The following is an 18,724-nucleotide window of genomic DNA, read 5'->3' on the forward strand; positions in this document are numbered from 1 at the left end:
TCTGTGAAACGCCTGGCCAGGCACAGATTGAACTCCCGAAAGAAAGTCAAGAGAGCCTAGGGAGTTGGGAATCTGACATTTGGAGTCTTCTAATTGGAAGGTTCTTTTTTCATCTCTCAAGGAATATTAGAACCAGAAAGATCTTGGAGATCATTTAGCCCAACCCCACGTTTTACAGATGAGAACTCAAACCCAAAGAGGGAACATGCCTTATCAGAGGTCACACAATTACTGGGGGCAAAGCCACACCTGGGATCCCTCCCTCTCCTGACAGATCAGGCCTGAGACAGGATGACTGCAGTGTGAGGATAATGAAGGATGCACACTCAGGGGCAGGGGGTATGCTGAGCTAGGCACTTGGGATCCGTGTTCAAGTGGCCCAGAAAAGACTGCTCTAGGATACACCGTATCTCTCCAGGAAGGGGCAGAAGTAAACATGGCTCCTTGCTCCCAGGAGATGTCCCTGAGCGTCCGGGGAGTTCTGCTCTCTGTCCCGCCGTTGCTCACTTATTTTCAGGTCTTGGGGGGAAGATCAAGCACCGCAGCAGGGTTTCAAGGTCACTCAGCTCTCTGCCATTAACCCATCAGCTGTAATCAGCGCTGGTTCCTAGCAATGCCCGTCATTCGGGAGGAACATAAAAGTAGAACCAAATGGGTGGGTAACTGTCCAATTACATACAGAACTAAATGCGACCTTCAGCAAATCATTTAATGTAGCTGTCTCAAGTTACAAGTAACGTAGCTAACAACTGGCCCCCTGAATGAACTCAGAGTCAAAAATGAAGGGAATTGGGGGCTTCCCTGGTGGCGCAGTGGTTGGGAGTCCGCCTGCCGATGCGGGGGGCACGGGTTCGTGCCCCGGTCCGGGAGGATCCCGCGTGCCGCGGAGTGGCTGGGCCCGTGAGCCGTGGCCGCTGGGCCTGCGCGTCCGGAGCCTGTGCTCTGCAACGGGAGAGGCCACAAAAGTGAGAGGCCCGCGTACCACACACACACACACACACACACACACACACAAATGAAGGGAATTGGACCACAAACTTTATGTTCTTTGGGATGTCTCTTTTCTATTTCACTGGGATGCTGTGAGGTTAAAGTAGGCAAGGACTGCAGAATTACAAGTAAATTAAAAGATGTTATTCTTGCCATCATCATTTATGGAATACTCCTCAGCACATATCTTGGAGGGCTGCCATCATTATTGGTCACATTTTTCACCCAGAGAAGCAAAGGAATGGAACGGCTGACTCAGGATTCCATACTTGAAAACTAGAGTAGGACTGTAGGTCCTTAATACTCAGTTCACTATCCATTGGCCATATCCCCATGGCTTCCCATCAGAGCATTTGACCCCATGTCAGTTTGTGTCCTTTGGGGAAAAGGAACTGGTGGAAGATGTGTGATCAAAATTTGTAGGCGGAAGAAGAGTTTTTGCTGAAAATCTTAGAATGAAAGATCTGTCATTTTTACCCAGAGAAGAGAAAATTCATCCTAAAGTTCTGTTTTGTTTTTTGGCCATGTGTGTTTTTGTTTATTAGAATTGCTAGGTTCAAGTCTTATTAAAGATTGGTCATTTCATAATTATGTCAGAAGAACTGGAATGTTTTAAAAATATATCTTTCAATTCAAAAATACTGCATTGATGTAGAATTTAAACATATATATATATATATATATATATATATATAAAACACAGAAGAAAAAAGACTGTACCATTAGCACTCAGAGGTAACAGCTATACATTTTTAGTTTATTTCTTACTAGTCTTTTATGTGTAATTATAAATTAGGGATTATACTTGTAACACACATGGTGTCTTGTTAGGGTCTATTAAATATTCAGACCCACAGACAACCACATGCTTCATTTGGCCCTGGTCCACTTGGGAGGAACAACAGCTTGCCAACAGGGAAGCATCACATGCTCCTCTTTAGCACATGCCCTTGCAGTGGTCCAGTACAGTTCAGGTGCAAGGAGACTGCAGACATATCAGAGGATGCAGGAGCCACCAGCTTAAAAGACTCATCGTGTCCCATAGTAGTCAATATATGGTATAGCAACTCCATAGACATCGCTTCCAAGTTCCCACACTGGACATGCCAAGTGTCCAGAGTCACTGTACTTGGAAGTCACAGCATGGCACCTTTTCAGGTAATTATAGTTCTCTGAGTCCAAAGGCAATTCACCAATCAGGGGTTAATTTTGCATAGTAACATAGCTGATACATATCTTTTTCTAAGGAAACAGCTAGAAAACTAAGGGAAGTTCAAATTCTCTTATAGAAGAGAAAAACTTTTATCTGCAATACTATATACAATTTTTTAGCCTTCATAAAAGTCATTTCACTAAATCACAAGCATATTTCTTTGCTATTAGAGGTTTTTCAGAAACATGACTGCCCAAAATGTGTTTAGACAATCCTCTAGTGCTGTGTATTTAGCCAAGTTTTCCTTCCACTCTTAAAACTATCACTGACATGAACATCCCTATATACAAATCTTTGTATTTATATAAAACTCTGGTTATCTCCTTAACATAAATTCAGGGCATGGAATTAATGACTGGGTCTGAAGTTTATAAAACTCTCAGTACATCTCGACCAGCTGCTCTTCAGAAAGAAAATGTCGGTTTACATTTGAATTGTATGAAAGTATCTGCACCTTTAACAACACGGGTTAAACTTTAAAACACTTGCCAAACTTATATTGGAAAAATACTGTATTTAAAATAATTTTTCTTTGATAATTGATGAGTTTAGAAATGTTTATATGCATACAGTCAATTTATTGTTGTTAATTGTCTATTTTTGTCCTTTCTCATTTTTATTTTGGGAAGCTCATCTTTTTAAGTATTAGGAATATTTACATTGGAGTCTCATGCTGCAAAATTTTTTTGCAGTCTTTATTTACTTTTTCTTTTGGTAGAAATGCTTATTTTCAGGTAGACAAATCTATCAGTCCTTTTCTATCTGCCTGCAACAACATTCCTAATTGAGGATGCTTTTGTGGGTGTGTATGTAGACTTTCTAAGTGTTTGAAATCCATACTTTTCTCACCTCATAATGTGCATTGAAAAGCTTTCCACTTATTTTAAGGCTCTGGAACAGTTTAAATAGTTATTCTTTTTTTTATTAATTAATTTATTTTTGGCTGGGTTTTTATATTTGCGTGGGGTCTTCGTTGCTGCGCGCGGGTTTCTCTAGCTGCGGCGAGCGGGGGCTACTCTTCATTGTGGTGCGCGGGCTTCTCATTGCGATAGCCTCTCTTGCTGTGGAGCACGGGCTCTAGGCGTGTGGGCTTCAGTAGATGTGGCACACGGGCTCAGTAGTTGCGGGCTCTAGAGTGCAGGCTCAGTAGTTGTGGCACACGGGCTTAGTTGCTCCGCGGCATGTGGGATCTCCCCGGACCAGGGTTCGAACCTGCGTCCCCTGCGTTGGCAGGCGGACTCTCAACCACTGCGCCACCAGGGAAGCCCAGCTATGGGTTTTCTATCCCTTGAAAGTTTGAAGGAATTTGTACTATAGTTATGTGTCTCCAGTACTATTTTGTGCAATAAATTTTAGATGTGTTTAAAAATTTGTATTCATTTATTCAGCTTTTCTACATTTTTAAAGGTATTGTTAGTAAGTTATCTTTTCATAGAATATTGCCAATTTTATTGAGAAGTAAGCAAGTATTGGCATAGAATTGAATATACAATTTAAATAAAACTACAGTGTAGACTTTAAAGGTTTATATATTTTTGCTTATATATTCTTTTTTTTTAACTTTTGCCTTTCGTATATTAGACTAACCAGGGGGTTGTACATTTTACTTATTAATCCTATTGTTTTCTGATTCACTGATTTTTCATAATTTTTATTGATCTGTTTCCCTTGCTTTCCTTAAGTGTTTTTGTTTTTTTTTTTAAAAGGGAAAAAACTCTCTATAATTACAAAAAGTAATTGCAAGAGAACCTAGGCAATGATGTTTCCTGGGACTGGGAAGAAGGGAGGAAAATATGTTAGTCAGTCAATGGATCACTCAGGGATTTATGTCTGAGTACATGAGAAAATGATATGTTTATGGGACAGGAAGAAACCAGGACCTGATTCCAGACTAATTCTAGGACTAGGTAGAGCTGCCATTAAACCATTACAGATAGAACCCAATGTGGCCTCCAGGTTTTATCTGAGGAGTGAAGTGTGTCACCTTTTAAGGTACTTAGAAGGGTGTCTTTTATGCTTTCTCTTAGTCCTTGGGCTGGTGAGAAACGAAAAGGGAAAGGTAAGAGGAACACAGACATCAGCCTTCCTCTGGGAGAGGACACATCCCCCATCACTCGAAAGAGGAGGTGATACCAGGGTTTCAGTGGAATCTCCTTGTCTGCAGGGAGAGGAAGTTGGTCTGTGATCCTGAAGAAGGTAGAGATCGGTTTCCAGCCAGGTTCTTTGTTTCCCCAACTTCTAACCATTTAGTCCATGACAGACGCTGTGCCAAGTCATTTGTATGAAGCATCTTATTTAAGTCTTGACAACTCTGTGAAATAGGCAGTCACGTTATCCCCATTTTGGGGGGAGGGAACAGTAGAGTGACTTGCCTGAAGTCATATAGACAGGATGTGAACCCTGGAAGGTCGGACTGCAAAGCATGTGTTTTTAACCACTGTGATAGATCATGTTTTATCACTGCTGACCTTAATTCCTATGGCATAGCCTTATTATTTAAGGGGGGGCTTGTCAAGTCTAGGATCAATGATCAAAATGAACTTAAAGTACTACGACTCATTGTGTCCATATTATTTCCTCCTCAAAATTCTATTCTGTTTCTCATCTTAAAGCAAGTAAAACATTTGCATAGAAAACAATACTCGAACTGAATGTCTGAGCAATCAGTACATTCCTCAGCACGCCAGTCGGTATTTTTATTACTGCTCCAAGGAGAGGGGAGTGGGAGAGGGCAGGTAGGGGAGGAGGGAGAGTTGGAGGGGAGGCAGCTTTGGAAGAGAAAGGGAGGAAATAATAACTGAAATTACATCCCAAATAATCTGACGTTGTAGCATGTTCAGACACACAGAAATGTTTATTTAAAAACACTCACAAAGTCATTTTTTTAAATCAAATTTAGATGTCTAAATGCTAAATCATTTTACCAGACAATATGGATCTATGAGCTTTATGCTTTTGAAATAGTCTCCCAAGAGGCCTGTCTGGCCACTTTTTTTTTTTTTTTTTTTGCCTCTTGAGCGAGAAGAATGCAATCAATGAAGGTAAATTTGCAACTTAATTGAATGTGATGTAATGTGAGCAGAGCCAGAGCCGCCCAGAACAATTCACAGCAAACTTCAGGTCAAGGGGTTTCTTTCATCTCTGGCCTCTGGAAGTTCAGTCAGAAGAGCAAGAGATACAGGCCTGTGGGATTCTATTCCACTCTGATTGAGGCTTTGTATCAAGGCCAGCATTTACATTCAAGACCTCTTCTGAATACACACAACGCACAGCATATTTTTTCAAGAGTACAGTAGCTCTTCTTAACATGGCAGCCACTCAGGCCTGTTCATTTAAAAAATATATACGTATGACATTCAGACATTCTTTTAAAAATATATATGTATATATATTTAAATTCAGGAACCAAAAAGCAAAAGCCACCTATAAAAGACAAGACCTATTTTAATGAGATTTTATGCACAGCTCTACTCACTCTGTTTGGGCTGAAACAGGGCATGCCTGATAAGGCTGCTGGTGAACGCCCAGGAAGAGAGGAAAGAGGAGAAAAGGCAGACAGAAAATGTTGTTTAGGATCCAACAGTAAAGAAGGAAATCCTTTTCTGTACTTACAGTAGCAGTTGGGGTGGCAGCCAGTACACAATAGAGCACCAGAGGGGTGATGAAGCTTTCTTCCTCTGTCCCCGGGTAAGGCTTCATTAAGTCTCCGTCCTGACAGAAGAATCCTTGGATATGCACCTGAAAAGTGTCAGTGCATTCGAAGTAGTAGGCAAGCAGCACTGTCCCAGCCATGATGACAAGCTGAAAATACAGCATGGTCACACAGAGACATTAGCAGGGCTTCGGAGCAGCGCCCGCCCCTCAGCACACTCCCTCCATCACCCAGCAGCTCTCCTTGTATTGGTATTGGCAAGTGTGTGCGTGCCTGGCTCCATGGGCTCCGGGCTCAGGGAGTGTGTGCTTACTTGTCTGCCTTGTAACATCTGTTACATAAAGCTTCCAGAAAATAATGAACAGCTCCCATCTGAGAAGCAGACCACAGCAAGGCTTGTAGAGAGACCCAGGTTCTGCTGTGCCCCTCTCAGGGGATGCATGGGAACCAAGGCAATACTGCCATTCAGGACAGAGGTGAAAAGTCAAAGGATAGTGGCATATGAATTGGCAAGATGTAGAGTGAGATCTGTTCATGGGCAATTTCGTAAAATGTTAGAGATAGACTTACTTTATTATAAAGTATTAGAGGCAGGTAAATGATGCATGAATGAACAAACAGGAAAGCTAAAGCCTAGAAAGGTTAAGGGAAATCTTCAGAACCTCAATTACCGGTGTGGATGAAAACATTGGTACAGGTATCCTATATCAGTCATAACTTTTATCCTTTTCCAAAAAGATTTTGCCTTTATTCCAAAATGCTTTCTACCAGTAAGTAAAGGACTTTACTGATGATCACATCTTATTATAGACATATATCCTTCATAAGGTTTGGACACAAAAAGGGACACAATTATCCTTTCATTTGATTCAGAAATGTCCCAGATACTCACTGAGGTTTAGATGTAGCCTTTAATAGGTATGAGGAGTTGGGGGAGTATGGAAATGCCATTATTTTTCTCATTCCCATTAGGAAACACCAAATGGCAAGATGAGACAGTGATAAAGGTAGCCAGAAAAGATGTCTTTGAGGTTACGAAATTATAGAAAGTTAAGCTGGAAAAGATCTTGGAGATCTTCCCATCTAAAATCTTTATTTCATAGATGAGAAAACAGAGGCCCAGCAAGGAGAACCGACGACAGCTGGATTATCCAACAAGGAAACCAAACATGTCCTTAGACTGACAATCAGCAAAGCAGGGAAACTAAAATGGGGAAAAATATTTTAAAATGTTGATTTGTTTAAAAGTATCAAAGTAATCATTTTGGGAGAAGAATCAGAACTTGGTAGGGCATCTTTGTACATCCTTTATGGCTTAAAAATTGTTTCTATTTGGAAGTACATAAGGGGCAGGGAGGGGGAAACCATAATCTTTTAGGTTTTAGTCTCAAGTTCTTATTCCAGCCCTGAAATGACTAACCTAAGGTCACATAGCTAGTTAGTGTTAGACCCAGGACTAGAATCCCACATTTTCTGATGCCCAGGGGGCAAAACACCTGGGTCACAGCATCAAAATCGCATCACACACAAAAGTGTGGAGAGTTATGGGGAGAGGCAAAGTAGCTCAACTCCAATGCAGAGAGGCACCATTTGGCATCTTTATCCACGTTCATATCCATTTCTTTAGCCACCACACACTGAAGCAGAGCCTTGAACTTTGCCCACTCTCTCACACCTGCTTCTGGTACGTTAGCTCTGCAATTCCTCCTAACTCTAGCAGAAGGCATCATTTTCTTTAAGGGTCATTTGGATTAAGAATCTTCCCTCAGGACTTCCTAGTGGCACAGTGGTTAAGAATTCACCTGCCAATGCAAGGGACATGGGTTCAATCCTTAGTCCGGGAAGATCCCACGTGCTGCGGAGCAACTAAGCCCGCAATCCACAACTACCAAGCCCGCGTGCTGCAACTACTGAAGCCAGCGCACCTAGAGCCCGTGCTCCGCAACAAGAGAAGCCACCGCAATGAGAAGCCTGCACACTGCAAAGAAGAGTAGCCCCCACTCGCCACAACCAGAGAAAGCCCGCGCACAGCGACGAAGACCCAGTGCAGCAGCCCCCAACCAAAAAAAAAAAGAAAAATCTTCCCTCAACCTTCCATTTTCTCTGACTCTTTGGTTAGAAGCCTTTCCTCTTTGGTTCAGAAGCCTCAAGTATCTCCAGTGTTAACGTGTCTAAAGTACAAATGCCTAACCATCCTGTTATAAAGGTCTTTACCTTTTGGCTGTATCCATCACCACCTTCATCTCCAGGTAGGCTCCAAATCATACTTTGCAATCACTCTCTCTCACACATGACTTGTTTCTGGCTCTACAAATCTCTAAGGATTTTGTTCCATTATCTGACATTTTCTACCCCTTCTCCCCCAGTGGACCTTCTGGCACAACTTCTGACCATCCAGTAATCTCTAGACATTTGCGTGTGTTTCTCTGTGCCTGAAGTTGTTTATTGGCACATGTAAATTGCCAAGGCTCATGCCCGCCATCTCTACTGTTTCAAGCATTTGGTTTATTTCTTTTCTCTTTAGCAACAGAGAAGAGACTTGGATAAGGATGTTTCCTATAGGAATGAGAGACAGGTGCTCCCAAGCTGCCCCACTGATTGGTGCTCTTGCTAGTAGCTAGTTTATAAAGTCAAGGCCAGGAAGTTTCTATTTCTTTTGTGCTGCACTAGTCAATTGAGTCGACCCAACAGGAGGGAAGCTAGCCAGCTGACCCGGATGTTTTGGAGCTAACACTAGGATTCCAACAGTTTGGGGGCTCTGCCTCTGGGGCTGTTTCTGTCTCCTGCACAGGCTTGATCTGATTTCTCTCTATCTCATCCATGGGGCAGGGAACATATTTGTCTCTCTCAGCTTCATCAGCCCTTAGGAGAATAAGCTTGGAGAACAGGCAGGATCAATGGGGGCTTTTTGGATAAAACAAAAACAAAAATGGCATCTAGCTTCCTCTACTGAGGAAGAATATTATATTTTACAAGGGACATTTGTGCTACCACTTCCATTTAAAAGAGAAAAAGGTGAAAATGAAGTAAATGAAAGCAAAATAATGTGTGTGTGTATATATATGTATATGTATGATCTCTGTATATACGATCTATATGTATATTATATATGTATATATATTATATATATGTGTATATATATGTAAGACGACTCAGAAAAATGAAGAATAGAAACTTTTAAAACAGAATTGTCTTAACATCAAATACATCAAAATCAACAGTAACAATAAAAAAGCCAAGGTCAATATATCTAAATTTGCTATACATAGAAAACAATCTTGAAGAGCTGCTTGGCCAATTTAACTATGGAAACAGCATTCAGAGAGAACTGAATGAATGAATGAATCAAGTGCAGGGCATAAAGAAAAGAGAACCTTGGAGACGCAGGGTGGTAGAGGTAGATGGGAACTTCCACAGCCTATGGGACAGAACTGACCCATCAGCATGAGTCACCTTGGCCTTGGTTCCTCCCCTGAGCAGCCAGAAACCCCTTCCTGTCATTTTAAAGCCATCCTCAAGCTCCCTGGAGAGTCCTCAGTAAAATACCAATTAGAGATGCACAGAAGCAAATATAGAACAATTTGGATCTTGGTTTCTAGGTTTCTTTTCTATTGAACATTCTCTTGCAACCATATATTAAAAAGAAGCTTATGCATTTACTGCAGGAATAGAAACAGCACGTTGATTCTGCTTCCACAAGCAGAGAGCTCTGCCTTGCAGCACTGATGACACACAATTAGCCGTCGGTGTCCTCCCTTCCTCTGCCCTGTCCTGGGCCATGATTCATCACTGTCTAGGTTTGTGTCACTCGTGCCAGCTGGCACACTTGCCGTCTCCGCTGCCTTCTCCAGCCCCATTTAGGGAGGCGTGGAGGGAGGCCATAATGTTGGTGTCACATGAGCAGATGGTGAGGCTGTGCTGGACCCAAGTGCTGGTGGAAAGGTTGACGGTATTAGTGTGAAAAAAGCAATTATGGCTGCGGGGAGATAACGAGGGAGAAGGAGCTCACGTACCAGGGATTTTCCTCAGCTGTCGCTTTCTAAGAATGACAACCCGATACATGAAAATGCATTAAATCCTGATCATTCCACAAAGATTCAGAAGGCAGAAGCCAGCAATATCTGAAATCCAGCCTCTCAGAGTTGACAGTACTGTGTTTCTACCCAGGTTCTCTGCTGATTGGAGAAAGATGAATGTCACAGAGGGATAAGTGGGGAGGTCACAAGGCTGAGAGAAGAGGCTGAGATGACAAGTACATTTTTCTTGGGTCGGTAAAGTCTGAAGCAATTGTGGACCACTAATTTATATGACAGGATGCAAGCTGGGAGAGCAGGGGATAGATAAATGGTGCTATGACTCATGTGAGTATGTACGCGTGTCCAGGGATGTAGGGGCAGACACATGACATGGAAATGAGAGGACTGGTATCTTGTCTGGAGTGTAAAGGGTGTAGTTTGAACTGGGGACTCCTGGGGCTAGGTGACCAACCATCTCAGTTTGTCCAGGACCAAGGGGTTTCCTGGGGCATGGGACTTTTCAGTGCTAAAATGGAGGTAGTCTTGAACAAACTGGGGTGCTAGGTCACTCTACCTGAGACAATGTTTCCCTCCCCAAAGAGCTTTCTTATTCTGGTCTGGCCAGGAGCTATCAAGACCAATGCCAATTAATCAGTCAACCAACAACTGTTTCTGAAAACCGCCTCTGTGTTCAGTTCCGAACTAAGTGCTGTGAAGGCGAGGAATTCTCAGACGTGCTCTCTAACCTCAAGCAATTTGAGATCAAGCTAAGTGGGGAGCGCTCGCCAATACAGGAAACAGACAGTGATCTGTAGGAGGGTGTCAGCTGATCCCAAGCTGGGTTTCATACATGGCTGCATGGGTTTGGTGAGGGATGGGTATTGGCAGAAGGAGAACAAGGGAAGGGGCTCCTGCGTGGTGAAGGAGTGAGGGCAAGGGGATAGAGAGGGCAGCGTGGCGTGTGTTCAGGATATTGGTTTTGACTAAGCCTCAAGGACATATGTTCAATTCCATGGCTAGATGGGATAAAGGAAACTCAGCAGAAGGAGTGCTGCATCAGAGCTTAGGTGATGAGATTTGGCATGGTTGTGATGCAGAAGCAAAGTCTTAGGACTCCAGGGGATAGTACACGTTAAAGATTTGCATGTTGTTCAGTACTGAGGAAGCACGTTAGGCACAAGGGTCAGTAGCTGCACGAAAGGGCTGGGCTGGGCAACCCTCAAGTGGCACTGATGGAAGTGGGAAACAAGGTAGTAAGTTAGAGGGGAAACACCTGAGAAAACGGACAGTGGAAACACCTGAGACCTCACTGGGAACCCTTAGAAATAAGGATAACACTTTGAGAGGGGCTGAAAGTTCTCCAAAAACAACATGGGCAAGATCCAAGGAGAAGAGGAAGGAGTAGGAGATGGAGGGGGACGTGATGGGGACGGTAAAAGTGATGACCTATATTATGCATGTGTCCTAGGAACTGTTGTAAGCGCTTGACATAAATTAACTCTTCTGCCCAGCCACCTTCTATGTGGTACATATATTATTTCCATTTTGTAGAAGAGGAAACAGGCACAGAGAGATTACATGAATTGCATTAAGGTCACACAACTCGGGTGATGTATAATTATGATGTATTTCTCCACACAAACTTGGGCAGCCTGGGGAAAAGCAGGTTACAAATACGTCAGCATAATATTAAGGGCTAAACTATGTGCTACAGACTTGAGTACTTTATTCAAATGTCTCCTAGTATCAATTTCATCTGTATGAAGGTTAATAATAACTCATAAATATGCACTGAGGCATGTTTATGTGTTCTCATTTTGTTCCAAAAAGACGTTATACCAACTTCCACCAAATAAAGTAAGCAAGCATCAAAGAGCAGTTGGAACAGAAGAAGAAATAAATATGGAGATAGGAGTTACATCCTTGAGTATAAGTTGTCTAATAGTCAACACAATAAGGAAATACTGGTCATTTTCACATTTCACAGTAGCTATATGATAAAAACCAACCAACAGTTGGAGAGTAGAATCTTTCTGATATAGTGACTGGATAGGAATTCATCCTGAGTTCTCATAAGGGACATGATAAACAATGACAATACTGAGTATGTTGGTGCTGTTCTTTACATGGGACCTCATATCAACTCAACGTAGGCCAGGCCGATGACATCACATCAAAGCTAAGTGCACAAAAACAATAGTGTGAGATAGAAGGGAGGAGGTCGCCATTATGATTCGGTCTAGGTTGAACTTGAGAGATATAGCACAATGAAAGGTTAAGACTGCTAGGCTGGAAACCTGCTCTGCTGCTTTTACTAGGTATGTGACTTAACCTCCCGTGCCTCTGTTTCTTCGTTAGTAAAGTGGGGCTAATAATGCTACAGCACCTACCTCTTCAGGTCATCATGAGGATTAAATGAGGATTGTGTAGTATTTAGAACAGTATCTGACTCATAATAGTAAGCATGTTCTAAAAGAATGGGTACACTATATATTCTTCACTCCTTCCTAATTATAGTTTCTCTCAGGTTAGGTTTTTAAAAACAACTGGGTAGCAGTGAATTAGATACTACCTTTTAATAAGTTTCCTGCTAGTGAAATACAGACCTGCATCTTTTTTTAAACATGGATTTCATTGTTTAATAATACTACATTGTTATTATTAGAGTAGACTAGCAGAAGGAACCTTTGCTCAGGCTACTCTCTGTAGCACAAATCTTTCAACCTTTCCTCATCCCGGTTTCTTCTGTGAAAAAAGATTGAGTTACTTTTCAGGGTTGTAATGAGAATTGAGGATATTATACATAAATATCAATGACACTATTTTGGCACATAGTAGATGCTTAATAAATGACATCCCTAGTTATTATTAGCTTCATTTAGTGTTACTGTGTCTTATATATGTCCCTTATTGTGGTTTTCCAAACTGCAGGTCTCAAACCATTAGTTGATTGTGAAACCAATGTACACAAGGTAGGGTTCAACTAGAATTTTTTAGTGAAAAAGAATGGAATAGAATTGAATATATTAGAGTTTTATACATAGTAAGGACACGTGTTTTCTTTTTAATTTTATTGAAGTACAGTTGATTTGCAATGTTGTGTTAATGTCTGCTGTACAGTAAAGTGACTCAGTTATACATATATTCATTCTTTTTCATATTCTTTTCCATTTTGGTTTATCACAGGATATTGAATATAGTTCCCTGTGCTATACAGTAGGACCTTGTTGTTTATTCATCCTGTATATACTAGTTTGCATCTTCTAATCCCAAACTCCCCATCCTAAGGACAAGTGTTTTTATGTGAAACTTTTGTTGAGTATGTAACATATAGGCAGAGGGAGAATGTATAATACAAAGTGAAATATATTTCTTACTATGGGTTGTATTTAAAAATCCTTCAGTAAAATGTGATTTTATTAGATACTTGTCTCATCATAAGCAATTTCTTATACTTTAGTGCCTAAGGCACGTAGGTTCAAATCCCAAATCCACTAATTACTACTGTATGTCTTTGAACTCAACCTGTCTCTGCCTTAGTTTCCTCACCTGTGAAATGAGTTCTCATGAGAGTGGTATGAGAACTATATGATTAAGTATATCAAAACCACTTAGCAGGCACTCAATAACTGTTAGCTGTTATTTTATTAAGACTTAAGTAGAATACATATTTTTTTGCTGAATAAGAAAACAATACCACATGCACTAAAATACTTAAGAGAATATGAAGTCATCGCATTAGCCAGGACTGAATAATCAACTAGTTTTTCCATCTATAAAATGATGCTTCTTGACAAGCATCTTATTTCCACAAATATGAATTTTCAAGAGTCAAACTATTCTTAGTTTTGCTATTTGCAAATGATATTATCTCAAGATATGAAGGAATAAAAATAAAATATTAAGCAATCAATTAGTCCTCTTTTGTCAATGTATTTGATCATTGATTGTCTATTATATTTTTGTATTTTATGAAAGATTAAAAAAATTATTGTGGTAAGAACACTTAAAATGAAATCTATCCTCTTAACAAATATTTTAGTACCATATGTTATTGTTGACTATAGGTCCAATGTACAGCAGATTTCTAGAGCTTCTTTTGCTTAACTAAAACCTCATGCCTATTGATTAGTAACTCTCCATTTCCCCCCTCAGTCCGGGATCTTTTAACTAATAGGCAATTAAAGTGTGGTTAAGAATGACATCCTCCTGTGAAAACTGAAAAACCTACAATGGACCAGTGCATGTATATGAGAATTCATTCCTTCTTTAAGGAGAACCAAAGGTGTACCCATAGGCAAGGATATGTAGATGAGATTGTTCAGTTATTCAGCTAGTATTTATTGAGTGCCTACTGCTTGCAGACACTGGGGATTTTCAGTCATTGAATAACAGATAAAACTTACAAAACACATGATTTGGGGGCTCATGGGGATTTCTGTGGGGGAGACAGATATCATAAAAGCAAACCCAAGGGAATGATAACAATGACTCTCATTGACCACATAACCAACTACATACCTTGAAATGCATTCTGTTACACGATCCTCATGCCACCCTGTGAGATGATGAGTCACCCTCATTTAAAGCAGAGTACGTTTATCCAAGCTCACAGAACTAGTGAATGGTGGAGCCAGGATTTGAACCTCTGGTGTCAATTAAGCATAAAGAGATGATGCCTGTAAAATGCTTAGCCTAATGCCTACTTAGTAAGTGCTCAGTCCTTTCTCTTACTCTTTGATTTCTGTTCACTTGTCCTTTTCAATGCTTCTTGACATGGCTCTGGGGTAAGAGTGGGGGTTGACTGATCACCACCCCCATCACTTTCCTTTCTTGGTATTTAAGAGCACTACTTTCGCCTGCCTCTGACCATCCTGGCTCCTTTCATTTTTCCTTTTCTTCTACCTGGTCTGTAAATGGTAGTGCTCTCCTAGGACCTATCCTTTCCCCTCTTTTCATTTTCTTTCCATGTATTCTTCTTGGGAGATCTCATCTTTCTATGGCTTCCACTCTTATATTGATTCCATTGACCCTCATATTATCATTCTTGGTCCTGTTTACTCTCCTGACCACCAACCTTGTGCTCCACAGACACTCCAAATCCCACAAGTCTGAAGTGAAATTCAGCATGTCTCCTCCCCTCAATGTGCAACTTCTCTAGAGTTCACTATCCTGGTAAATCCAACCACCATCTTCTCAGTCACCCAGGCTAGAAGTCTCAGCATCATCTTAGACACTTCCACCAGCTTTCTTGTTCTTCCCTCCCCATACCTGGTCAGCTCCCATGTCTTTCTTACTGTAGTGCCCATCCTGTGTATCTCGTTTTTCCTATGCCAACTGCCATGTTCTTATTGCAGGCCTCCATATTCTCTCATCTACACTACTGAAATCTTATCCTACCTGCTCCTGCTGCCTTTGAGATCTCAACCCCTTTATGCCATTAGTTACCCTGCTACTAAAGAGTTATGATTCTAAGGCACAGCTATGATTGTGTCTTTCTACTCCAAAATCTTCAGTGACAAGTATTTCAGATAAATCAAGCGATTTCCTGTGTATTTTAACACACTGGGCTCTTCCACTCACGTTTTTGATAATGGAGAGAAACCTGCCATTTGAATAGAGACCAACCCAGGAAACCCCATCAGGCATTGCTCCTCAGGTAGCAGAAAATACACAGGTCTACCTCTCAGCCTGGGCTGAGACTGGGACTACACCTCCCTATTTGGCCACTCCTTAAAGAACAAATGCAAATACCATAAACTTGTCTTTGCGTGTGTGTGTTTTCATCCTCCAGCATCCTGTTGGTTATTAGTGAATGGTATGAAGAAATGTAGAGTGTATGATAATATTTTCAGGTAGATTTACAGCTACACTGAGGAAGGGATTATTATTGGATCTATGTCAAGCTAAATTGGGCCACAAAATTTTCTCTTTGATATTCTGCCATTAGGGATATGTATATTTTTAATTCATAGACACAGATGAATACATATAAGGAATGTTAAATGTATAGTGACACAAAACTGGCAGGCATAGCTAGTATTAGAGAAAGCAGAAAAAAATTCAAAATGATTTTGATGTTTGAGAACATTGCATGGGGACAAATGTAAAGTCCTACAGCAAGGCTTTGCTATTCCTCAACTTTGGGGGCTGGTAGAGTGGAAAGCCTAGAACTCTGACCTGAGAGGCTCACCAGCCTTGGCCTTCACTGACCCTGCCCTTCCTCAGGGATGCTTCAGACTCAGAGACTGGGAAGGTCAGAGCTGAGTAGATGTTACATGTGTGGGAAAATGAGAGTGATGAGAGGAGGAGTCAAGAGAAGTCTTTGAAAAGCAAGTCCTGGATGATGTTGATGCACATTTTATTTACTTCGTAAGAGAGGTGGACGGAAGCAGTTTTGCAAATGATCCCTATGGTCTAAATGGCTGCAGTCCTACTACCTTTAGAAAAAAAAAATTATCTGGTGCACCAGGTCTTAGTTGCAGCTCGCCAGCTCCTTAGTTGCAGCATGTGGGCTCCTTAGTTGCGGCATGTGAACTCTTAGTTGCAGCATGCATGCGGGATCTAGTTCCCTGACCAGGGATCGAACCTGGGCCCCCTGCGTTGGGAGCGCAGAGCCTTATCCACTGTGCCACCAGGGAAGTCCCACCTACTAGCTTTTTGTTAACAAACTAAGTTGATTTGGGTGATAATCTAAGGTTTCTCAGCAGAATCATTAGAAGTCAGCAAACTACTATGAACACCAACTATGTGCCAAATCCTTCAGCTAGTCGGTAGGAACTTAAAGATGAAGGAGTTCTTAGTTTTTCAAGGATATGAGCAAGTGACCAAATGATCGGTGTTTTTTAAAAAATTTATTATTTTAATTTTATTGGAGTATAGTTGATTTACAGTGTTATGTTAGCTTCAGGGGTACAGCACAGTGATTCAGTTATACATATATTCATGCTTTTTCAAATTCTTTTCTCATATAAGTTATCACAGAACACTGAGTAGAGTTCCTTGTGCTATACAGCAGGTCCTTGTTGGTTATCTATCTTATACATAGTAGTGTGTGTATGTTCATTCCAAGCTCCTGATTTATCCCTCCCCAACACATTTCCCCTTTGGTAACCATAAGTTTGTTTTCGATACCTGTAATTCTGTTTCTGTTTTGTAAATAAGTTCATTTGTATCATTTTTTAAAATCAGATTCCACATATGTGTAATATCATATGATATTTGTCTTTCTCTGTCCAACTTATTTCACTTAGTATGATAATCTCTAGGTCTATCCATGTTGTTGCAATGGCATTATCTCATTCTTTTTTATGGCTGAGTAATATTCCATTGTACATATGTACCACATCTTTATTCATTCATCTGTCGATGGCCATTTAGGTTGCTTCTATTGTCTTGGCTATTGTAAATAGTGTTGCAATGAACATTGGGGTGATGTATCTTTTCAGATTATGGTCTTCTCCAGATATATGCCCAGGAGTGGGATTACTGGATCATATGGTAGTTCTATTTTTAGTTTTCTCAGGAACCTCTATACTGTTCTCCATAGTGGCTCTACCAATTTACATTCCCACCAACAGTGTTAGGAGGGTTCGCTTTTCTCCACACCCTCTCCAGCATTTATTGTTTGTAGATTTTTTGATGATGGTCATTCTGACTGGTGTAAGGTGATATCTCATTGTAGTTTTGATTTGCATTTCTCTAATAATCAGCAGTGTCGAGCATCTTTTTGTGTGCCTCTTGGCCATCTGTATGTCTTCTTTGGAGAAATGTCTATTTAGATCTTCTGCCCATTTTGTGATTGGGTTGTTTGTTTTTTTGACATAGAGCTGCATGAGCTGTTTGTATGTTTTGGAGATTAATCCCTTGTTGGTCGCTTCATTTGCAAATATTTTCTCCCATTCTGTGGGTTGTCTTTCATTTTGTTTATGGTTTCCTTTGCTGTGCAGAAGATTTTAAGTTTAATTAGGTCCCATGTGTTTGTTTTTGTTTTTATTTTCATTACTCTAGGAGTTGGACCAAAAAAGATACTGCTGCCATTTATGTCTAAAAGTGCTCTGCCTATGTTTTCCTGTAGGGGTTTTATAGTATCCGGTCTTACATTTAGATCTTCAACCCATTTTGAGTTTATTTTTGTGTATGGTATTAGAGAATGTTCTATTTTCATTCTTTTACATGTATTGAGAGAGGTCCAGTTTTTCCAGCACCACTTACTGAAAAGACTGTCTTTTCTCCATTGTATATTCTTGCCTCCTTTGTCATAGACTAATTGACCATAGGAGCATGGGTTTATTTCTGGGCTTTCTATTCTTTCTATTCTATTCTGTTCTATTCTATTCCCCCTGCTCCCACCTCTGGTAGCCACAACTCTGATCTCTTTCTCTATGAGTTTGTGAACCTTTTCAAAAATAAAACACTAATACATATTGGTATAAACTGAAAATCTTTGGATTTAATCATTGGAATTAATATGTGGTATGTCTTTATTTTTCTAGACTTGAAAGTACATAAAGTAGAATCATACCGTACATGCTGTTCCACAGTTTGTATTTCTCCTGACATATTTTGACCATCTTTCTATGTTAGTACATAGAGATCTTTAGAGTTATATGAGATAATACGTTCTGATTGACACAGGTGTATTCAGGAACCAGAATAAAAGAGAAGTAGGTGCAAACTCAAAAGAGGAGAGCTCTGCGTGGCAGGCAGAGGAAATCAACCTTTTATTATATACTCAAAAGGAAATAACTGAAGGATTTTGAGCAGAAAAGTGGCACCGTCAAACCTGTCATTGAAGAGGGTGACCTTGATAGGAATCTGTATTAGATTGGAGCAGAGACCCTTAGCAGAGAA

The 18,724-nt window shown here is 40.7% G+C and overlaps 1 protein-coding gene and 1 non-coding gene across 4 annotated transcripts in view; both read right to left on the reverse strand.

Moving 5' to 3' along the window:
• Nucleotides 1-18,724, reverse strand: part of PLPPR1 (phospholipid phosphatase related 1) — a 270,599-nt gene that overhangs the window by 42,078 nt on the left and 209,797 nt on the right. For all 3 annotated transcript variants that reach the window (XM_007456400.1, XM_007456401.1, XM_007456402.1), the window contains one exon: nt 5,816-6,004. In XM_007456400.1, coding sequence (XP_007456462.1) covers nt 5,816-6,004 — 189 coding nt within the window. The remainder of the gene's footprint in view (nt 1-5,815; nt 6,005-18,724) is intronic.
• TRNAG-CCC (transfer RNA glycine (anticodon CCC)) lies at nt 16,440-16,512 on the reverse strand. Its single transcript has one exon. It is a non-coding gene; the product is annotated as a tRNA-Gly (tRNA).

This window comes from Lipotes vexillifer, unplaced genomic scaffold (genome assembly GCF_000442215.2).
Source record: "Lipotes vexillifer unplaced genomic scaffold, Lipotes_vexillifer_v1.1 scaffold607, whole genome shotgun sequence".
NCBI lineage: Eukaryota > Metazoa > Chordata > Mammalia > Artiodactyla > Lipotidae > Lipotes > Lipotes vexillifer.